Source organism: Hippocampus comes, unplaced genomic scaffold, assembly GCF_001891065.2.
Source record: "Hippocampus comes isolate QL1 unplaced genomic scaffold, H_comes_QL1_v1.1 scaffold213, whole genome shotgun sequence".
NCBI classification, from domain to species: domain Eukaryota; kingdom Metazoa; phylum Chordata; class Actinopteri; order Syngnathiformes; family Syngnathidae; genus Hippocampus; species Hippocampus comes.
This window is the reverse complement of record NW_017806232.1, coordinates 1-23,310: the sequence shown is the minus strand read 5'-3', so window position 1 is coordinate 23,310 and position 23,310 is coordinate 1. Positions and strand designations below refer to the sequence as shown.

Here is a 23,310-nt window from a genome sequence, read left to right as displayed (position 1 = left end):
TCCCTTCATCCTTCCTTGCCTCCTTCCCTTTTAGCCTCCTGTCTTGCTTCCTCATTCCCTCCCCTGGCCCCCTTGTAACCTTTCTTACTCCAAATCTATGGCTCCCTTACTCCCCTCCCCCCATCCGTTGCACCACCTCCCCTCCACTCCTAGTCAGTCATGTTGTGTGTTATTCTAGGTCATGAGCAGCAGCCATTTCCCTGGAATGTTCCTGCGCTTGCCAAAGCCTCCCCATTGGAATGCACGCACACACACATGGACACACACACGCACATAAACACAAGATCAGGAAGCAGGCGTGTGCGCTTCTCACCATGGCAACCGGCTGCTTCAGGCGTGTGCGCAGTTGCCGTGTGTGTGCTTAGTTGTGACAAATTTCGAAAAACCACCCCCAAATGTCCCACCTTTCTCCTCCCCTTCCCTGATGGAGGTTCAGCCCAATGAGTCGCCCCCGCCCCCCTCCTCCGTCGCCTCCACCCCTTTCTCACTGCTGTTGTGCTGTAAGTGACATTGTGTAATGACTGCAGTAGGTCGCCACTATGCGGCAGGTCGTTGGGGGGGGGGGGTTGATATGATAGTGTGGAGAGGAAAATGAAGAAATGGGAAATCTCTGCACCTGTTTCCACGGCAACCCAGCTCTGGAAAAAAAAACAATGGGTTGCGACATTGCTCTCTCTCTCTCTCTCTGTCTCTCTCTCTCTCTCTCTCTCTCTCTCTCTCCTCTCTCTCTCTCTCTCTGTCTCTCTCTCTCTTTCTCTCTCTCTCTCTCTCTCTCTCGCACACAAACACACACACACACACACACACACACACACTTGCACAAACTACAACATACACGTCTACAAAAAGAATCACACTTTCACACACACTTCTACAAACACCCTTGTGAGCACCAAAAACACACTTCAACAGCATGACAGTTGCAAGGACTAAAGAACAACACACACACACACACACACACACACACACACACACACATTTACAAAGACACTTACACGGACACTCCTCAAAAGCAAGACACACTTGTAAGGACAAAAACAAGCGACACACACTTCAACAAAGGACAGACCGAAAGACACAGATTTGTAACGACACACACAGACCTCAACAAGACTGATTTGCAGGGATCTCACACGCTTAGAAACACACTCACAATCCTGTACAACAGGACATGCACACGCCCGTAAGGACTACAATACGCATGGTCACACAAAACACGCTATAACACAAACCTACATGCGATACACATCTTTACAAGACACATTTTTGTGAGGACTACAACACACACAAACACACACACACACACACACTTGATGAGAGACTAGAGAAGTAAAGACTAGAGAATACGCGCGCACACAGAAACGTAGACATATTTTTAACATATTTTTTTATTCTCTTCCCCAAACTGTCAGTACCTTTCCAAGATGGCGGACGTAAAGACGCACGGCCAGTACCTGTATGCTTCCTGGTGACGCCATGCTCGCTTGGAGTAGGAGGAGGAGGGGCAGGCGAGTGGCGGTGACGTCATGAATTCATTATAGCTTGTCATTGTGCAATGGTCTGTCTTTACTAAAGTGAGCTCCGCGTCCTCGACGAGCTAGCTGTAATTGGTTCGCCGACTTAGCGTAATTAAACGTGACGCCGACCGGAAGTGTTAGGTCGCCCCGATTTTAAACACTTGGGACTGCGCCGCCTGGCTCCTCCTTGTGGACACAATGAGCGCAGAAAGGGGAGACTTTACAGCCAAACTTGACAGCTAGTCCGGCGTTAGCCGACTGCGACACCACACGAGCTAGCGATCTTGCTATGCCGAGCTAAGCTAAGCTAGCTCACCGAGGCGTCTGGCTTCGGGACGTGGACGCCCGCGTACAGACAGGTAAGGTGCGTTCGAATGTCACGACGCGAGCACGGCGGCGTCGGGCTCCCAGCTCACCCCAACGCCGCGTTCGCGCGTTGCGCGAACACGCGCACAGATGCACGCGCCGTTACCGGGGTCGCGCGCACGTACGAACGGTATGGTCACACCAGCCAGGTAGGCGGTACCGAACGCGTCTTGTGCGTTGGTCGCGAAAAGCCGCGTGCACGCCGCTTTGTTCCGTTGTGCCGCCGAAAGCGGTGAGCGCCGGTGGCTGGAAAGCCAGGAGGTGTGCGTGCTCGCGTCGTGCAGCGTTGTGTTATCGCGGGCGTCACGCGCACGCGCAGGCACAGGTAATTGGCTCTAAGCGGGCGCGTGCACACATTTTCTCATTGTCTGACGGATTCATGTCTGGCTGGGTCGTGCGCGTGCACAAGTGTGTTTGTCAGTGCAGCAGGTTCGTGTTGTTTTTGTTTGCGGGAATTCTTTGTGTTGTTTTGTATGACTCTTTATTGTGTGCGTGGGTATGCGGCACCTGTAGCGCCTTCCACGCGTGATGTTGTGCACGTGCGCGTGAGGAGTAGACTTTTGCTTCGTTTCCATGTGCACGTTCGCGCACATACATTCACCTGAAGATGTTCCATCATGTTGATGTCAAATATGACTTTTGAGTTATTAATTGTAATTGATGATCACGGTGATTCAATTGCTTCTGTTTTCCTCTTCTTTTAAAGCAGAGCGCCACCTGCTGCTGAGGATAGTTATCTCACATGGTTCTTCAAGTTTGCATTGAAACCTGTAATATCTGAACATTTCTTTGACATCCTAACCTGCGCTTGAAACCCTGAACTTGGCATGGCACCCTAAGTTGTGTCAACTGGAAGTTGTGCGGTTGCGCCCTCAAAGCTGGCGTCGTCTTCTGTCGTCTCAGTTGACGTTTATTGTAAAACTCACGCATAGAACATGAGATTCATCATTATTTATTTAAACACAAATTGTTTAACCAAACCTAGTAACTCTGCCAGTCATGCTAACATATAACGCAAACCACCATAAACGAGCTAGCGGCACTTGGCATCGATTGATGCTTCGAAGCGCTGTTACATCTTGCAATTGTGACGAAAATGTGTTTTTAACAACACTTGATTTTCAGTGTTGTTAAAAACACAAAGCACAAACTTTCCTTAATCACAGTATAACTTTTTCTCGCGTCACTTTTTTGAGTAACGTTGACATTTTAACATCGAATAGTCTTGCCGCACGTTTCACTTCATTCACTGAAATCCGACCCAGTTGCAATGCATATTTGACATTTTTTGGCCATGAATGGCAGTGAACGGAAATCTTGTCGATAACGCACGCTGCTCCAGTTATGTGGTATGTCAGACTGAACACTAGGGGCACGATGCAAAAAGTGTACTAAAATGAGAGACGATGAAGAGTCTAATGGCTACACAAGGAGGAATACCGATGCCATGTTCCCTCTGTGTTTTTGTGGTATTTTATCATTGCTTTGTCTGTGACGATAGCGCGGCCTGCTCGATATCTCCACATGGCAGACATGGCCTCTACTCCACCAGTCTGTTTGGTGTGTTCATTAGGTTGGTAAAATGTCTTCTCTGGTATCTGTAGCATTTTTCTAGTACGAGATGCCCAGTATCGGATAATGATTCCGGTATTGCGATGAATGCATCCCTGCAAAATTTACAAGAAGAAATGTCAACATTAAAATCAGAAAGTGTTTCCTTTTGAAATCAACAAGATAAATTTAGCTCCATACATCACCCCCCCCCTCCCCTCAGGCCCTCCCGGTCCCCGTGCGAGGAGGCGAGCACTCGTCGTGTCCGCGTACAGTCACACATGAAAGGCAGTGGTGTCGTTGAAGCCGACGGTGACCATGGCGACGCCAAAGTGGCTGACTGAGCTTCTTCCTCTGTGCGTTTATCTCTCTCAGGGGCGCTCCCCAGTCACCCCCATGCTCCTCCAATGAAACCCCTCAACTCCATGAAACGAGCCCCGCATCCCACTCCTCAAAGGTATGTGCATGCGCGCACACACGCATTCACGCCGCAACAATCCTCATTTAGGTCACGAACACTTTGTACACCTTCAATTTCGCATTTGGGTGTTCTCGACATGGCCATAAATCTTTTGTCAAAACTGTTCAGATGTTCAAATTGTAACTCATTCAGCGCATTGTCTTTATTTGATGCTCCAAGCCGCCAGGGGGCACCATTTCCCGAGGAAGGTTGTATTCTATTCATCCATGAGAAGGAAGGAAGCGTTGACTTCCTATTGGTTAATTTGCTACACGGCCGTTTTCAAAATGAGAGGTCTAAAAAGGTGACTGGCTGGTGGACGTAGCTTAGCATTTAGCAGTGAAAGAGCTAAACAGATGCTAATTGAAACAAGTGAAATAAACAAGGCACAAAAATATTGTTTATTATTGCGCCCCCAAAAAGTGATGTGTCCATTTCCTGTTGATGGTTACAAGGAGAGAGTGTCTGACCATCATCCCCTTCCCGTTTCCGTCCAAATGGGTCATAACCGGCTGCTGATTGTTCATTAATAATTTCATAATTGCACTTGAACACAGCTAGTGGGGAAACTGTGAGGAGGTCCTGGTGTGAAGAACCACTAAGGCCCGCCGCCACCTTCATGGCCCTTTTTTTTCTCTCTCCCCCCCTCGGCAGCGGTGACGGAGCCTTCCTCCATGAGCCAGTCTCCTGGCAACCAGCAGCCAATCAACACGCAGGATCTCTCTCTGTAGTAACCACAGTGTGGGGCGTGACCAATCCCACGCACAGCCAGGTAACATGTGGCACTGCTTCATCAAAATAGCAAAGGAAAGGAAAAGCTACGACCAAATGCATTTTTACGATATACTAACGAAGCTGGGCAAAATAGAGCCCGTGGGCCACCCATAAAGAAAGCAGTGTGGCAAACCAGTGAAGAAATGCTCATGTTGACGCTAACGTTTAATGCTAGCATTGGAAACAAATGTTCAAACAAATGTCGGACAACGTTGAAAGTGATGTCCTTTTTTACCCAACACCACAAAAGTGTCGTTGCAATGTATGTGTACCTAATAAAGTGACCTGAGAGTGTAACCCTGTTTTCTGCGCAGGTAATCGGAGCGCCACCCATGGGTCCTGGCGACAGCACGGGTGGTCACATGATGCCCGGCGGGGGCGGAGGCGGCGGCCCCGGCATGGCTGGTGCCATGGGGCCGCAGTTCATGAGCCAGCAGGGGTACGGCGACGCCATATCCAAAGGTTACGGCCAGCCGCTCATGTATGGCCGCCCCAATGCAGGGTACAACCCTGCAGCGACCTACGGCAGCAGGTACCGTTCCCGCCAATAAATGGGGGGCTTCCCTGTAATGTGGTTGAATGCTGTCTTACAAGCAAAATTTTAACGAACAAAACTTGAAGCTAACTAGGTAACTGAAATTAATGTTTGGAGGCAACATTGGATGCTAACGTCTTCTTTTAGCTCGAATGTTCGAAACTGACTCATTTGAAAGGTAAATTAGAAAGCAAACATTGGAAGCAAATATTGGAAGCTAATGTTAAATGTTTTCCCTTGCTTGAACGTTAGCGAAAATGTTCGAAATCAATGTCAAGCTCACATTGAACGCTATTATAGGGAGGTAACTTCAGAGGCTAAAGTTGAAACTTACATTGTAAGCTAACAGTGGGAGCGAACAGTCTCTTTTAGCTCTTATGAAAACCGTTGAAGCTAACGTCACACGCAAATATTGCTCATCCTGAGTTCTAACATTAGTGCTAATGTCGGAAGCTATTTTTAGAAGCTAAGATTGAAATCTAATGTCCGAAGATAATTCTGTAAATTCACGCGAAGATAACAGAGCAATCTAACGTCACAGGAAATGTTAGAAGCTGCCTTCAAAAGCTAACGTGCCAGGTTTACATTGAAGCTAACATGGGAGACTTGCAGTCTTCGTAAGTTTAATGTTGCTTAAGTAGATTTGTGTCTGTAAATATGACTTTTCCCCTCTGTGCAGTTACTCGGGTAACAGCGGTGGGATGGGTGTGCGCCCCCCCTCAGACTTCACCACCGCCGCCGCCGCCGCCGTGGCTGCCGCTACAGCTACCGCCACTGCCACCGCAACCGTGGCGGCCATACAAGAGAAGCAGCACCAGGACATTAGCTACGCGCAGGTACTCGGACACTTGAAGCCAAAATATGAAACCGGTGTTTCAAATCCTAAATTGGAACCTTGTTCAAAACCATAACAAATTTGTTGAAGCCTTAACATGAAGCCCTACTTTGAATACCTTATTTAAATCCTGAGATTAAGCCCTATTTTGAAACTGTAACTCTTGATATCAGATCAAACATGAAACCCCAACCCACGTTAAAAAGCGTCACCCTTGCTTGGAAGTCTAATTTGAAACCTTAATCTTAATGGTAGATCTCAAGCCTAGTTCATGTAATGGCCACCAGAGGGCAGCATGACCCCGCTACCGTTCTTCACTTATTTTTTGTTGTTGTTGTTTCCCTGGCAGATGGGCGGACCCTCCTCTTACAGCCCCCAATTCATGTCGCACGGGGGCCCTCGTGGACCCCCGGCCATGAACCAAGGCGGTATGGTCTCAAGCAGGTCGGGACTGGCGCCACCCTCTACCGGGGGCTTGTACCCATCTCACCCTGGACACACACAGAAGATGCACGGTGGAGGAGGAGCAGGTGGGGGATATCCTGGTGGAACGCAGGGACTCAAACGCACTTTCCACCCTGAGGTGAGAACCCTACCAAAACCTTATTTAAAAACCCAATACAGGCTTGACATAGTCATCTAAAACCCCAAATCTTACACCTTAATCTTGCCCTCAAAGTGTCATTTGAAACAGTAAACTTGGAAACTAGTTTCAAAGCTGAACACTTGTTTGCAGCCCTACCCCTACCTAAGTTTGTTTTGACTTGTGACGGGCAGTTCGGCGGCAACGGCGGCGGGATGTCGTCCATGTCGGCGTATCCTCAACAGCCTCTGCAGTACCCCCCCGGACCGCCACAAAGGTGCGCCCCCTCGCCCTCGTACCCGGCCGGCCGCATGCCCCCCATGGGCCAGTACGCCTCCGGGTCACACAGCAACCCGCCGCCGTTCCCCGCCAGCGCCGGACAGCCCAACCCACCCCAGTACTACAAGGTAAACACCCCCAAAAAAATGGAGGAATCTTGGGTTGTTTCCAATACTCACGACAACAAATGAATGATCAATAAGCAGTATTATAAATACTAAAATACATAAATACTGATTCCTTGTGTTGCTGGTCTTCAGTCAGAAGTGTTTAATGGGCAGACAGGACTGCCCCCTGCAGGCCCAGGAGGATACAACGCCTTCACTCAAGCAGCGGCCAGCGGGGTGAGTGGCGCTAAATGCTCAATACGAAATTCAGAAGGATTCTTGATGCTGTCCTGAGGGCTGGGCAATATGGCCCTAAAATAAAAATTTAAAGGGATAGTCAGACCCAAAATTGTCTTCATGGTAATCTAATCTTTGCGCCTCCAGAAGTCTTCTTCTTAACAGCTCACCTGTTTTCTCAAAGTGAGCCATGATTAGTCGTTACCTGAGCCAAAACTTGAATCTTGAGTGCACCCAAGTTGGTTTTTTTTTCCCCCCTCCAAGATGGATTGGCAAAGTCCCAACTGTGACTGTGAGTTTGCAAACTAACTCCTCTGTTTGCAGCCATGTTGTAAGTGTAAATCATGCACATCAGGATAAGACATGCTTTTAACCACAGGATTCTGTTGAAAAAAAAAAACCCAAAAATGACCCTCATAATGAAGAACAAACAGGATAAGACATGCTTTTAACCACAGGATTCTGTTAAAAAAAAATGACCCTCATAATGAAGAACAAAAAAAATCTCAAATTAATAGATGAAATGGTTTACTCGCCCAGCCGGAGTGCCACCTTTGCACATGAACGCTTTCTAGTCACTGAAGCATAACTCTCAGCCGTTGTCTCCACTTCACAGCCCGGGCGGGGCGGAGGGATGCCCGTGTACCCCAGCTCGCCCATGGGCGGCAATCCCACACCTCCCATGACACCTGGCACCTCCATGCCGCCTTACCTCTCCCCAGGCCAGGAGACCAAATCTCCCTACATGCCCCCCGATGTCAAAAGCAACATGGGTGGCCCGCAGACTGCCACAGGTGAGGCGTTACAGTTAGCCCGCACATGGCCTCAGTTGGGGATTTTTCATGATATTATCATCACTTATCGCGCCCCCCGCCCCTCCCATAGCGTAGATGTCATCAGACCGACATGTGTTCTTGCGTTGTTTCTTCCTGGTCAAGGTAACCCTAGTGACGATCTCCGCCTGACCTTTCCGGTGCGTGACGGCGTGGTTTTGGAGCCTTTCAGGCTGGAGCACAACTTGGCGGTCAGTAACCACGCCTTCCAGCTTCGAGACTCCGTCTACAAAACGCTCATGATGAGGTAAGGCGGCGAATTCACTTTTTCAACTCCGATGCCAACATTCCGTCGTGACGCTCCGAATACGACGCGATTCCCTCTATGACGTGGTTTGTTCCACATATGTTGCAGCGCGAGAGAATTGCCATCTCGACGGGAAATATGTTTCATTCCGATTCGATGCAATGTGCGACTTGAGCGCCGTGTTGTGTTCGCCGCCCTACGCAGGCCCGATCTGGAGCTGCAGTTCAAATGCTACCACCACGAGGACCGGCAGATGAACACCAACTGGCCCGCCTCGGTGCAGGTGAGCGTCAACGCCACGCCTTTGTCCATCGAGCGCGGCGACAACAAGACCTCCCACAAGGCCTTGTACCTCAAGCAAGTGTGCCAGCCCGGCCGCAACACGGTCCAGATCACCGTCACCGCCTGCTGCTGCGTAAGTTCGTGGAAGCGCCGTCGCCAAATTACAATTCAACTCGTGTTCCATCTCCACGTTTGATTTTCTATAAGAGCGCGTTTGTTTCCGCAGTCCCATTTGTTCGTGCTGCAGCTGGTCCATCGGCCCTCCGTCAGGTCGGTGCTGCAAGGACTCATGAAGAAGCGGCTGCTGCCCGCGGAGCACTGCATCACCAAGAGTGAGATGCACACTCAACACTCCATTCATATACCGCCGAATTTAAAGTTGAAGTTGTGACAAAATTGCATATTTGCTAGTGTTTCGATGTCCTAAACCAGTGCAGCATTTTCTTGAATGTCATTACAAACAGAGCCAGAATACATCTTTCTATATTTAAGTCAAATACAAACTAATTCTACGGAGATTTGGTTTTCATCTCAGGCACATTTGTTGAGGAAAATGTGCCTTTTGTCCTTGCGTATTTTTTTCTTGGGTAAACCTTTGTGATGAAATTGTAGCTGTGGCCTTCAAGTTTTTTTTTAATTTATATTGCTGGCACCTACAGGTCAGGAAAATACAATTCACTCTCATTTCAATGTGCTTTCCTTGACAAAATGTTTTGTTTAACTTAAGATAACTTAAAATAATAATAAAATGACAGTACCGTTTTGTGTTTATCATCAGAAGTCAAATTGTCCCACAACGATTGATGGAAAAAACTAACTTTAAAATATTAGCTGTGGCCGACCCAAGTTCACAATTTTTCATACTGCCACCTACAGGCCAGGAGGCTACAGTTCACCCCAATGTCTTTCCAATTACATTTAAAAATAAGTACTTTTTGTTATCGATAGTACTATCCCTTGTGATTTGTTTACCTGTGATGTACAAGGTTGAAATGAGCATTAGTGCCACCTACAGGACTGGAGTGGCACAGGAACAACCAGCGCTCGCAGTGTTTGAAATGAGCTCTTTCGCAGTCTGTTCAATGTCAGATTAAAAATGGCGGATGTCATTGTGAAGCGGTCGTTCATATGTTTCAGTCAAGAGAAACTTCAGCAGTGGCACCATCCCCGGGACCCCCGGGCTAAACGGAGAGGACGGCGTGGAGCAAACGGCCATCAAAGTGTCGCTCAAGTGTCCAATCACTTTCCGGCGCATCCAGCTGCCGGCACGAGGACACGACTGCCGCCACATACAGGTTCGGACACGGCTCAAATGCCTAATTCACACGTGCGAAGCACTTTGACAAAACAGCGCCTTGATGGTTTTGCACTCAACTCGCCTTATAACACGTAGCTTGGCAAATAGGGGACAATGATTGAAAAAAAAATGAGGCAACAAACTGTTTGATACTACTAACAGTTGAAATCAAGCTAAACATCAAATGAAACATATTGCATCTTGTGTTTAAAAAAACAAACAAACAAAAAAACCATCGCTTTGCTTAAGCCAAGTCCACGTAGCTTCATGCTAGCAAACAAGGCATAAACCACCTATGGGTTCAAATAATAGCCGAGGTGTCGCAGTGTTACAACCTTTTAAAATATGGATATTTGAACACAAACGGTGGGGCAACACAGGTAAACGGAAAATATAAACACCGAGGTGCATATTCTTTATTCTGTGTGGAAAAACAAATATTACTTCAAATTAATGAGGAGCTTTGAAGTAAATCTCGTTTGTATCATACCGCCTACATACGGCCATGGAAGAATTATAGCGTCCAGTGAATGAAAAAAGTGCAACTTTAAAGATGAAAAAAATGCAAGGTTATTTATTTATTCCAAATTTTTAAAACTCTTCTTTGTAGTGTTTTGACCTGGAGTCGTACCTGCAGCTCAACTGTGAACGAGGAACGTGGAGGTGTCCCGTCTGCAAGTAGGTGCCCATGGAGCATGATGATGATGATGATGACCAGGGTTTTTCTGGGCTCAAATTGAGGCTAAGATGTTCGGGCCCCACTAGTATGGTAAAATATAATGACTAAAATACCTTCTTTTTGATCTCTTAACGCGTACAATAATAAAAAATATGAGTGACAGGTGGAACGGTTGACTGTTTTGCAATATCCTGCCGTTTAGAATTTAACTTTACAACAAAAAGAAAAATCGACCAATTTGTATTTTGAGGTGGCTGGGGTAATGATTGAATGTCATTGTTTGTCTTATGCTGTCATGTGCAAACAAAAAAACAAAAACAAAACAGATTTAACCCTTTTGGGGACAGCGGTTACTACAGTGGACAGTTTATCATGTTATCAGGTTGCAGGGCGCATGAATGAAAGGGTTAAAAGAGCTTGACAACTTTATCTGCTGGGTCCGAAAAAAAAGTTTCTATTATGTCTGATATTTTAGATCAAAGGTGGCCCAGAATTAGGTGAAGGCGGTAGGAAAATTGAACGGACCGATGATGATGTAACGGAGCGCGGTGCTGTCATTTCAGTAAGACGGCTCTGCTGGAGGGTCTGGAGGTGGACCAGTATATGCTAGGGATCCTGGTCTACATCCAGAAGTAAGTCCTCATCCCGCTCCGGGATTGCCGCTTTGCCGTGCGCTCATTTGCGATGTCCGTCCGCCAGTTCCGATTACGAGGAGATCACCATCGACCCGTTGTGCGGCTGGAGGCCGGTGCCGGTCAAGCCTGACCTGCACGTGAAGGAGGAATCTGACGGGCCGGCGCTCAAACGCTGTCGCACAGTCAGCCCCAGTCACATGCTGATGCCCAACGTCATGGAGATGATCGCCGCGCTGGGGCCCGCCTCCTCGCCGTACGCCAGTGCCGGGGCGCCGGCTGGGGGCAACAGGGGCAGCCCAGACTACAACAGACCTGGTGAGAGAACTGCAACTGCAACTTTTACCCACTTTTTTCGCTTTTTTTTTTTTTTTTCTGGCTTTCTTAAAATGTAGTTCAGAAACATTTTCTTTTTGCCAGAAAACCACTCCCATCTCATAAAAGTCCTTCATTTGCATTATTTGTTTTCAGTGAAAGTCAAGTTAAAATCGAGCAACTAAAATATTTTTCCCCCTCAAAAGACTGCTGTAAAAATAAAACACTTTTCAGAATTTTTTTCTTTTGGAAATTCCATTAAATATTTCAAGAACAAAAACAATCACATCAATTGTTTTTCTTGAAACAAATGCTTTTTTTTTCTGGGAATTTTCTTTTTAATGTATATTTTTGCATATTTTTTATTTATTCTGGAGAAAGATGACTAATCTTAAAAGCGCTTTTAATAGATATTTTTTCTAAATTTTTAAGTCTTTTTTTTTTCGACTAGTATATCTTTTTGTGAACTGTCAACTCATTCTCATAAGAATTTGCTTATTTTCACGCTGGAGGGAAAAAAAAATGTGTGAACAAGCGTCACCGTGTAGTCGGAACATAGATGAATTAAAAGAAAGGAAGCTTTCAAGTTAAGTAGCACGATCCGCCATTTGATGCTACGTGACCCGGAACGTTCTTTCTTCTTTTCTCTTCTGACATTGTTGCTGTTTTTCCTCAGGGAGCCGAGGCTTTGCCAGCCAGTCGGGTTTCCCCGAATTCCCTAACACTCCCGGCACGCCGACCCTGGGGGAGTACCCTTCCTCCGGCCCGCCGCTATCTTACCAGCACGAGCAGGTGAGCCAGACGAAACGCTCTTACGTAAGACGCACGTCATCGATGTTGACGCCTCGGGCGGTGCTGGACTCTTTCTTCCAAGTGCTTGAAAGCGCAGACCTTGCCCGGTGTTATGTAATCATCACGGTTTTTACCGCCAGCGGTCCAGGCACGTTCCTGCATGCTCGTACAATAACGTTCTCTTATTATTATGAGGAAATGGACACTCAGAACTGTTTGAGTGAAAACGGATTGAAATTGTGTCTTCGATTGCCGGCCATCTTGTGTGGAATTTGCATTTTCTCCTTGTGCCTGCCTGGTTTTCCTCCCACATTCCAAAAACATGCATGGCAGGTTCATGGAACACTCTCCCTATGTGTGACTGTAAGCGCGAATGGTTTGTCTATGTGTGCCCCGTGATTGGCTGGGAAACCAGTTCAGGGTGTCCCCCCCGCCTCCTGCCCGAGGACAGCTGGGTTGGGCTCCAGCATGCCCGCGACTCTCGTGTGGATAAGCGGATTAGAAAATGGATGAATGGATGGATGGATTTTCACTTTACAAGCTCGTAAAATTTTCAAAATGAACTTCTGCTAGCTCAATGCTAACATGAAATGTGAATTGCCACCGACTGGATAACAGAAATTAGCATCGTCATTCTAAAAGAGAATGTAATGTAATTGTTGTTTCATGGCATGGTATTGCACTGAAGGCGCGCGACTCTGAATTCAGACTCGCCTGTAAAAACCTATTTAAAAAAAAAAAAAAGCGGCAAAATCTGTGTTATAGCAAGAGTTGACTGTCTTACAAATTGAACAGCTGACTGTCTCTCCCTGCTGCCTCGTTAGTGCCGCCGAGAGCCATTAAGCAAGCATTCATGCCCGTTTCGTGAGTTTCCGATTGTCGCGCGCAGCTGCTGGCCAACTGTCGCGCTTCCTCTCACCCGCCATCCTTCATTGCGCTTCCTCTTTCCACACGGCCAGGCGCCGCACCCTTCCCACAATGCCTTGCTCCCGCAGCACGCCAACCAGAACCTCGGCGAGGAGAGGAGCGGGGCCGCTTCCCACAATGCACGGCTGCACGCCGAGGGCTCCTTCGGTCTGGGGGCCCCCCAGGGAGGGGCCGGCGGAGGGGCGGCCGATCACTCGCTAGATGTGAGCCATTTCTTTTCATTCAATGCATTGATGAAGTTGAGTCACAATTTGGTTTAAAAACAACCTCAGCTGAAAGAAATTGCTGTCCTCGAATACAAATTAACTGATTGATTGATGTCCTGCATTTTTATTTTCCCCAAATATTTGTTATAGCTTCTGCCCGAGCTGACCAACCCGGATGAGCTGTTGTCGTACTTGGGTCCGCCCGACCTGCCCAGCAACAGCAGCGACGACCTTTTGTCGCTCTTTGAGAACAACTGAGCGTCTCTCCCCGCCTTCCTCTTCATCTTCTCCTTCTTTGTCATCTTCTCTGTCGTCGTCATCTTCTTTTTTGTCTTCGATGTCGTCGTCTCCTCCCCTTCAATTTGTCACTCGGATCCTTTTTCACGTAACTTTGGAAGACTGCGGCGTTCCCGGTCCAGATTGCGCAGCACAACCATTATATTACTAGTAGCATTTTCCACTTGTAGTAACATCTTTGGGCTGCTAATATACATTGAAACCGTTCTAGTAACTAACCGCTGTCCTGCAGTAGTAACACTACTCGGTCCTTTGGGGACCGCAGGAGAGGTGGCGCGTTACTTGCTGGACGTGGACAATTTAATTTTATTCAATTTAGTCAAAATATCTTTTAGCCATGTTAAATTGCTAATAATTCCTCACCAAAAAAATGTCCCCAAAGACGTGTTCTCTTCCATTCACCCATGTCTGAGCATTCCTGCTCTCTTAGCACCGCCCAATCTAAGAAAACAATTAGGTCCTCAATCTTATATGTATAAGATTAAGGAGACTCCCCCCGTACCGCCCCCGCTGACTAAACACATGCTCGCTTTCTCGAGCAGCCGGTGAGACGCCCGACAAGCGTCTCCGGCAGAGTCTTTATGAGCAGCCACTTCAGCCGAGGCGCCCTACCCGGCGACTTTCTTACTATTTCCTGTTTTGTGGGCCGGTTGAAGGACGATGTCAGGAAAAGGGCGGGCAGGCACACGGCGAGAGGCGGGGTTTCAGTGAGCCAGGCATCCGACTTCCGGGTTAGCAAAATAGCCATCACAATAACTTCGATCTCATAAGAAATTAGATTGCCATCGTGCCAAAGGTCATCAATAATCTTCTGTGCCTCGAGTTAACTGTGGAAATCGTAAGGTCCATGTACACTCTTTGTCGTCACAAGTAGGACAACTTTGGCACATTGGGAGGACAGCTGCATGTTACTCGTGAGGCAAAACTGTTCACTAGTTCACAACTGGGATATCATCGATACTGACTCGGTGCTCCAATGGCTTTCAAGCAACTTTGAAATGAAACAAAATGCAAAATGCTTTAGCTAATGAAAATTAGCATCAATGTTACGGAAACTACGCTAATGTAGCACAAATGTGTCAAAGTACTACACTGAAGTGCACCACTCTAATGTTACTCGTAACATGAGAAAATTCTTCTAGTAACCAGCTAGCGCACAGGTGTCAAACTCAAACCCTGGGGGCCAGATGTGGCCCACCGCATCATTTTATGTGGCCCACGAAACGAAATTATGTGTCAATTTGCACGATCCTTGCTCAAATCTGTAACGACATGTCCAATTGCGTGTCAGAAGTAGCTTGTCCTACCATTGTACCAAATTTGTTGCATGAAAGCCGTATGACGACTTATGACTTGATATCCATCTTAAGGTTCACGCACTCGTACGCTGTCTGTCCTCTATCCCAACTTTGGCATACTAGTTGGACAACTACATGCCTCTAGTCAGGCAAAACTCTGCACCAGTTGACAATTGCAGACGACAAGCACACCCAGTGACGTCACATTCCCATTTCTAAATTCCGTACTATATACTGTAGAATAGTGACATCTAGCACTTCACTGGTTGTACTCGTCGGGTACAGAAGGTAAGTAGAGCACAGTATGCCTCGCGAGTAACATGGAGTTGTCAGTTATACAGCCTGGTAGTACATGGCCAAGGGAAAAAAAAAGCTCAAACGGCTTCCCATGTTGGAGGCGAACATGTTGAACCGTTGAGACAACGCCCACATTCCATCATTCCAGTTTGGCAATGTCGCCTCATGTGAATATTTCCCTATTTTCATCGCATTACATGTGCTCTTGTTCTTCTTCCTCCTGTTCATTATTGTCCGTGTTCAACCACCTGATCTTTTTTTTTTCCCTAACAGACACTTTGAGGTTCCCAAAACGGCAACATAAATGTTGACTTTTATTTGGGGGGTTAAAAAAAAAAGACTATTGAACTGCAAATTTACTAGGAAACACGTTTTTAAGATGTAAACTATTGCACATATTTTGTAACACATTTTAATTGCCATTGTTTTCTATTTATTTTGTAATCGTTATTATCATTGATTGTACCTGCGATTGCTTTGTTCATTTGCTGGAGCTGGAAGATGAGGATTAAAACCACTTTATTATTTCAACAAACTTCTAATTTTTGTTGCCTGCACCACCTGCTTGAGCAATCAGAATAGAGCGCATTAAGACAGCGAATAATCACTTTTGACCACAGATGCCTGCGCAACACTGCAGTGTGTGTGTGACAAAAATAATTCATTTTACTTATTTTTACGTTTCCTGCTTGAAGAAGGTAAAGACGACACAGAGAAATCATGAAAAGTGAATCCGATGTCTTATCATTTGAGTTTTGTACTTCTTAAAAAGAAAAGTTAGCTTTCTTTGTTTGTTTTGCCATTATCCTTTTAATACAGAACATAAAATGCAACACAAGCCTTTTATTTTAAAGTGAAAACGTTGAAACTTGAATGGGTACGTTTGATTCATTCACCTAGAAACGCCGCCAATAGAAATAGAACTACAGCCTGCTAGCATCCGCCCGCACGGATTGTTGTGACTGTCAAAGCTCATCGTTACGTTTTTACCCTTAAAGCCCGCCCACCTTTTGCCGCTATTGGTTAGTTCTCTCCGAGGACCCGGTTGTGATTGGCTTCTGATGACAGTGACGTTAATCAGGTTAGGATAAAACTCGTCCCGCATCGATTCTGTCGTCAGACGTCTGTTGTGGTTCAAATTTAATAAAGATAAAATCAGCTTCTTTTCCCAATTAAAAGATGCCAAATCCCGTAGTTTTCTTCGACATCACCATTGCTGACGCCCAGGCGGGGAGGATCACAATGGAGGTAATTAATTAAAGTTATTATTCTACGTATTTTATGGATTGTTTGTCTAAAGTCGCTCGTGTGATCGCCACCTTACGTGGTGCACAGACCGAAAGTCAAATCGATTAAAAAAAAAATAATAATAAAATCTCGCAGCTGGAAGAAGTATGGAAGCATCTTCTAGAAGATTTATTCAGTGTCATCAACGTGAATAGGTGACGTAATGTGTTCCCAGTGAAGAAAACAATGTTCGTTAAAAAAATCAACAACACGTTTTGATCGTCATAACAATAAGAATGACAATAACAGCGACTATCAAAATATGAATGTGTGTTTTGTGTTACAGCTTTTCGCGGACGTAGTTCCAAAAACTGCTGGTAGGTAATCGTCTGCCTCTGCATGACCGACTGTCAATCAAGACGGGGGGTGGGATCGAAAACAATATCTATCTATCGATGAACCAAATTTAGCGATTAACATCATTCTGTAATCTTGTTGCTGCAGATTACATAGGCATGGCAACACGTTGAGGCTCAAATCTGATCCAGATCCACATCGTACTAGAAGCAGTTTAGCCAAGTTGAGAGTAAATGAATACAATTTTCTGGAGCAAGATTCCATGTTTGAGCTGTCAGAAAAGAATGAAGACACAAAATAGCCACCGTGTTGATGGACGCTTTTTGATTGGCAGAGAACTTCCGGGCCCTGTGTACCGGCGAGAAAGGTTTTGGGTACAAGGGTTCCAGCTTCCACCGCATCATTCCCAAGTTCATGTGCCAGGTATACACTCTTGGGGAACTTCAGGCTGCATTTAAAGGTCCTTGAGTGAAGATTGTCAAAGGTGCCTTTAAATGTAACCCTCTTTTCATGGCTCGCTACTGTGCTTTAATAACGCCTGTGTTTCCAAAGTGCATGCCACCTTATGTGACGTTCACGTTTTTGTTTGTTTTTAATAGGGTGTGTTCCTCTTTTCATGACGCGCCTATATAGTTTTGCAGCCCCTCTCGTCAGGATGCGGCTAATGCTAACATTTTGGGGCGCTGCAGGGCGGCGACTTTACCAACCACAACGGGACGGGAGGGAAGTCCATCTATGGTGAGTCCTTCGATGATGAGAACTTCAACCTGAAGCACACCGGCTTTGGGACGCTTTCCATGGCCAATGCTGGAGTCAACACCAATGGCTCGCAGTTCTTCCTTTGCACACATAAAACCGACTGGTGAGTATCCGATGCCCACGCGAGTACGCACACAGGCCATTTTATCGAAAAGAAAAAAAAAATTATTGCAAATTCCTGATTAAACTGTTTTTCAAGAAAAATCTCAATTTTTAGGAACAAAGAAAACATATCTGAAATTATAGCAATCTTTATTTGTAAAGTTACGTGGTTACAAAATATTACTACCCTCGCAAGCCACCTCACAGTTCCGACTTTTGTGGAAAAAAAAAAAAAAAAAAGGCAAACTTTTCTCCTAAATGAAGACTCCAATGATTTTGTGTCGATTTGCGTGCAGGCTGGACGGTAAGCATGTGGTGTTTGGGAAGATGCTGGAAGGAACCGACGTACTGAAGGAGATGGAAAAGCAAGGCACCAAAAACGGAAGCCCCAAAGCCAAGGTGGTTATCGTTAACTGCGGCCAACTCAAGTAGCTCCAGAATGCCCCCTGCCCGCCTGCTCGCCGTTGCATTTCCACAAAATCACGTCAGCCCTTTTGCGTCACGTCTTCTTCGCCACCAGACTTGGGAATGCTTTTCTCCTCAGTCTCGCCAAGCAAAAAAAAAAATGCTCGCCAAAAGGTTAGCAAATGGGATGTTGTTTTGGCGAGTTGTTTTTTTTTTTTTTTTTCAGTTAAACAATTCTTTCCAGAAAAAAATTGCCTTCAAAAAAAATTCTTTCTCCGTTAACAAATTTCGACTCCACTGGAAATTTTTTTATTTCCTTCTAAAGAGATGACTTGCCAAATAAAAGTTTCAGGCGGCCCAAAATTGCACCTTAGGAAGATTTTTTTTTTAAATATGCACACACAAAACAACAACTTTAAACTCACTACCACTTGACAGCTATATACTGTATGTCAAGACAAAATTTTGAGAGGTCATGATTTTATCCCCCAAAAGTCAGAATTATCAAAAAAAAAAAAAGTGTCAAGACATTTATCATATAAAAATACAATTGTATTGAAAATATTTATTTGTAAAACGAACACGGCCTACTAGCCATCATGGAAAAGAGAGTCAACAAAATGTTATTTTGTGACGAACGGGAACTGTTTATAGAGAGCAGGCAGTTTGGAATTTAAAAAAAAAAAAGTTCACCATAAAAGCATAGAAAGGAAAGTCTAAAAGAAAATCAAATAGTAAGGCATCAAAATGATTTCCAAAATAATTATCAAAACAAACAAAAAAAAGGAAATCAGATTTAAAGTGACAGCTTATCACGGTACAGAACCAAACACAACACGTTTGACGTCCACAGATCAAGACGAGCACATTTGCTTTTCAGGCTAAAGTTGAAACATGACAAAACTGTTGACACAGTGGAGCACCAAATTTTCATTTTACAAATATGAACATTTACTCGTGTGTACAAAAAGAACATATGTTGGTCCCCAAGTGGCCAGCTAATACAAACGTCAATCTCGGCAGTTTTCCCAATAAAGCAGGAAAGCTAATGAGCTAACTAGTTAACTCGCTAACGTACAATCTGTCCTCAGGCAATTAGCGATAGCATTGAATTTCAGGTCGATCATCATTTATGGGCATATTCCTTGAAATGTGAGTGTGTAAACTCCCCCCAAATTGTTAAATTTGTTTCGAACATTTGCCCTCACGCCTCTATTCAAACATTGGCTTTTAGAATGCGAGCCTCTCCTTTGGTTTCTCGTAAGTTTCTGAACACTGACCCCTGCTGGTCCACGTCTGACATTACTCCCCCAAATATTTTTTTCACCCTTTTGTGTTATTGTTCTGATTTTAAATATATATATATATATATATATATATATAAATATTTTTACAGTGCTTCATGTAGTAATAAAATGTTTAAGTACTCTTTAGTTTCGTTTTCAATAGAGATGAACTGAATTGAACAATACTGGAAAAAAAATAATTGCAATCAAATGATATTCAAAAGTGGATCGCAAATATATTTTTGCCTTATCGCCTTGCTCTACTCTCTCCTCTTAAAAACGCTTGAATGGTTCTTGCTAAGTTTACAGCTAGCATTCCACGTTAAATTTGCTCATATCTGTGCCATGTTCGCCTTAGAGAATGACAACGGTGTAAGTTTTAGCAAGAAACAAGGTTAGCTTGCGCTGCGCTATATTCGAGTAAACGTCGGCGCTGAACTTGACCACGTGAGTCTTCTCGTGGTCAACAACAATCAAATGAGGATTTCACTCTATGAACATTGATTATACTGTAAAGATCCAGCTATTTGCTTACATGATGGCTAATTCATTCATCTGGTCTATTTTGTCAGACCGTTAACCGGCGGACCAATTAGCTTAGGTCGCGAACAGACCTGCGGGCCTCTTCAAAGCACTTTGTTGCTCTGCTAACATTTAGCGTTTCTTGTTTTTGTGTTGTTTGTTGACACATTTGTGGAGTGTTTTTCTTATAAAATAGAACCAAAACTGTAACACATTAGTATTCAACACGATCAAGACAAATTTTACAAATCCAGCTCTTTGTTTGTTCGCATTTCCGCTAAGCTAATTAGCGTTTGTATTTTTGTGGTGAAATAGGACGTCACAATAGAAAACCGTTTTATCACCATGATCCTGGAGGTAATTGTGAGATAAATTTTCTGTCAAACTGATGAAAAAAAAATTAGCTCAGGCTTCTTTTTTTTTTTCCCTTAACATTAGCCTTTAGTGCTAATCTGACTGAGCACTTGGTCACTCAACTGTCATCATTTGGGCAGTTTTTAGCTGTTTCATTTTCAGTCGTGTGTATGCATGCTGTGACGTTAGCCATTAGCATTATCTTAGCATTAGCCGGTCTGCGCGGCGGCCGCGCGACGGCTCTCACGCAGGATGCCGTCCAGGCCACTGAGCTGGCGTAGGAATCCTCGGTTGGGTGTGACCCCGCGGTGGTCCTTGACGGTCTTGATGGCCTCCACCAGGGTTAAGTTCTGCCGGATCATCAGGTAGGCCAGGACCAACGTGGCCGACCGGCTCAGGCCCACTGCACAGTGGACCAAAACCTTACCTGTGCGCCACCAGAACCAAAACACAACTGTCAGTCACGACGCACACACAATCATACACTTCCACACAGTAGCAATACAAACATGGCACACATACATGACGTGTAAACACACACAGACAAACACACACACGTTTTAAAGATGGGCAGCGAGATGGCTTGCCGAACGCACCGTCGGAGGTCATTCCAAAGAAAGGAACCAGCAACGGAAAAAGGCTCAATCCCCTGTGAGCCTCCGCTTAGTTCTCGGTACCTCTAATAAAGTCTGGTCAGACCTGAGGCACCGAAGCAGACGCATTGTGGCGGAGGGGCTCAGAGAGGTAAGTTGGGGCGAGGCCATTTAAAGATTTGAAAACAAATAATAGGGGAACACAAATACACACACGCACAAACACAAGCACAGTTCACACAAACTACATACCTCCTCCAGTGAGCGCTTTGTGTATGAATTCTGCAGCAGGATAGAAGTTTTTGCTCATGTCGAAGGCGGGCGAGTCGTGCGCCTCGATGCCGAGGTACGTCACGTTCATGCCAGCGTAGCAGTCGGCGGCGCCACGCCATCGGCTCTGCGCGCAGTTCACAATGTGAGTGATACCCACGCGAGCCAGCTCCCGACGGTCCGATGCCATGTTTCTACAAAAGGTAAAATGTATAAATTTTTCAGGGACAGCGGTTACTACAGTGGACAGCTTATCATGTTTTCAGTTTTGAGGTTATCATTGTTGGTGGATGAAAGTGTTAAATTGTTAAGTATTTAAGTCGATGCTTTGCAATTTCCATCCATCCATCCACTTTCAAATCCGCAAATACTCACGAGGGCAGTTGGCAGGCATACTTTCTGAACTGAAAAAAACGACCATGTATTATAGTAAGGCGTTTTTAGGCGAAAAAAACGACCATGTATAGTAAGGCGTTTTTGGCGAAAAAAACGACCATGTACATTAAGGCATTTTTAGGCGAAAAAAACGACCATGTATAGTAAGGCGTTTTTAGCCGAAAAAAACGACCATGTATCGTAAGGCGTTGTTAGGTGAAAAAAAACGACCATGTAGAGTAAGGCGTTTTTGGCGAAAAAAACGACCATGTACATTAAGGCATTTTTAGGCGAAAAAAACGACCATGTATAGTAAGGCGTTTTTAGCCGAAAAAAACGACCATGTATCGTAAGGCGTTGTTAGGTGAAAAAAAACGACCATGTAGAGTAAGGCGTTTTTGGCGAAAAAAACGACCATGTACATTAAGGCATTTTTAGGCGAAAAAAACGACCATGTATAGTAAGGCGTTTTTAGCCGAAAAAAACGACCATGTATCGTAAGGCGTTGTTAGGTGAAAAAAAACGACCATGTAGAGTAAGGCGTTTTTGGCGAAAAAAACGACCATGTACATTAAGGCATTTTTAGGCGAAAAAAACGACCATGTATAGTAAGGCGTTTTTAGCCGAAAAAAACGACCATGTATCGTAAGGCGTTGTTAGGTGAAAAAAAACGACCATGTAGAGTAAGGCGTTTTTGGCGAAAAAAACGACCATGTACATTAAGGCATTTTTAGGCGAAAAAAACGACCATGTATAGTAAGGCGTTTTTAGCCGAAAAAAACGACCATGTATCGTAAGGCGTTGTTAGGTGAAAAAAAACGACCATGTAGAGTAAGGCGTTTTTGGCGAAAAAAACGACCATGTACATTAAGGCATTTTTAGGCGAAAAAAACGACCATGTATAGTAAGGCGTTTTTAGCCGAAAAAAACGACCATGTATCGTAAGGCGTTGTTAGGTGAAAAAAAACGACCATGTAGAGTAAGGCGTTTTTGGCGAAAAAAACGACCATGTACATTAAGGCATTTTTAGGCGAAAAAAACGACCATGTATAGTAAGGCGTTTTTAGCCGAAAAAAACGACCATGTATCGTAAGGCGTTGTTAGGTGAAAAAAAACGACCATGTAGAGTAAGGCGTTTTTGGCGAAAAAAACGACCATGTACATTAAGGCATTTTTAGGCGAAAAAAACGACCATGTATAGTAAGGCGTTTTTAGCCGAAAAAAACGACCATGTATCGTAAGGCGTTGTTAGGTGAAAAAAAACGACCATGTAGAGTAAGGCGTTTTTGGCGAAAAAAACGACCATGTACATTAAGGCATTTTTAGGCGAAAAAAACGACCATGTATAGTAAGGCGTTTTTAGCCGAAAAAAACGACCATGTATCGTAAGGCGTTGTTAGGTGAAAAAAAACGACCATGTAGAGTAAGGCGTTTTTGGCGAAAAAAACGACCATGTACATTAAGGCATTTTTAGGCGAAAAAAACGACCATGTATAGTAAGGCGTTTTTTGGTGAAAAAAACGACCATGTATCGTAAGGCGTTGTTAGGTGAAATAAAACGACCATGTAGAGTAAGGCGTTTTTGGCGAAAAAAACGACCATGTACAGTAAGGCATTTTTAGGCGAGAAAAACGACCATGTATACTAAGGCGTTTTTGACGAAAAAAACGACCATGCATATAGTAAGGCGTTTTTAGGCCTTACTGTACATGGT

General features: G+C 45.0%; 3 protein-coding genes across 8 annotated transcripts; 2 read left to right on the top strand and 1 right to left on the bottom strand.

Annotated features, from left to right (window-relative positions):
- Positions 1 to 1,555: 1,555 nt before the first annotated feature.
- zmiz2 (zinc finger, MIZ-type containing 2) lies at positions 1,556 to 15,671 on the top strand. Of its 6 annotated transcripts, XM_019856431.1 has the most exons (21): positions 1,556 to 1,876; positions 3,385 to 3,456; positions 3,810 to 3,891; positions 4,549 to 4,666; positions 4,983 to 5,200; positions 5,883 to 6,039; positions 6,388 to 6,621; positions 6,816 to 7,028; positions 7,161 to 7,244; positions 7,861 to 8,038; positions 8,183 to 8,324; positions 8,529 to 8,739; positions 8,833 to 8,938; positions 9,744 to 9,901; positions 10,514 to 10,581; positions 11,146 to 11,214; positions 11,282 to 11,532; positions 12,206 to 12,321; positions 13,146 to 13,185; positions 13,281 to 13,451; positions 13,605 to 15,671. In XM_019856431.1, the coding sequence occupies exons 2-21, from the start codon at positions 3,408 to 3,410 to the stop codon at positions 13,631 to 13,633; spliced, it is 2,694 nt and encodes an 897-aa protein (XP_019711990.1). In that variant the 5' UTR covers positions 1,556 to 1,876; positions 3,385 to 3,407; the 3' UTR covers positions 13,634 to 15,671. The 6 variants fall into 6 exon arrangements, with proteins under 6 accessions (XP_019711990.1, XP_019711989.1, XP_019711988.1 ...); XM_019856430.1 differs by lacking the exon at positions 13,146 to 13,185 and having other exon boundaries at positions 1,557 to 1,876; positions 13,317 to 13,451; XM_019856429.1 differs by lacking the exon at positions 13,146 to 13,185 and having other exon boundaries at positions 1,557 to 1,876.
- A 773-nt stretch (positions 15,672 to 16,444) lies between these two features.
- ppiab (peptidylprolyl isomerase Ab (cyclophilin A)) lies at positions 16,445 to 18,704 on the top strand. Its single transcript, XM_019856435.1, has 5 exons — positions 16,445 to 16,594; positions 16,920 to 16,950; positions 17,265 to 17,353; positions 17,620 to 17,792; positions 18,088 to 18,704. The coding sequence occupies exons 1-5, from the start codon at positions 16,526 to 16,528 to the stop codon at positions 18,221 to 18,223; spliced, it is 498 nt and encodes a 165-aa protein (XP_019711994.1). The 5' UTR covers positions 16,445 to 16,525; the 3' UTR covers positions 18,224 to 18,704.
- Positions 18,705 to 20,140: 1,436 nt separating this feature from the next.
- Positions 20,141 to 21,448, bottom strand: dusp26 (dual specificity phosphatase 26). Its single transcript, XM_019856436.1, has 2 exons — positions 21,204 to 21,448; positions 20,141 to 20,785 (listed from the first exon to the last, which is right to left on the bottom strand). The coding sequence occupies exons 1-2, from the start codon at positions 21,409 to 21,411 to the stop codon at positions 20,568 to 20,570; spliced, it is 426 nt and encodes a 141-aa protein (XP_019711995.1). The 5' UTR covers positions 21,412 to 21,448; the 3' UTR covers positions 20,141 to 20,567.
- Positions 21,449 to 23,310: the final 1,862 nt, after the last annotated feature.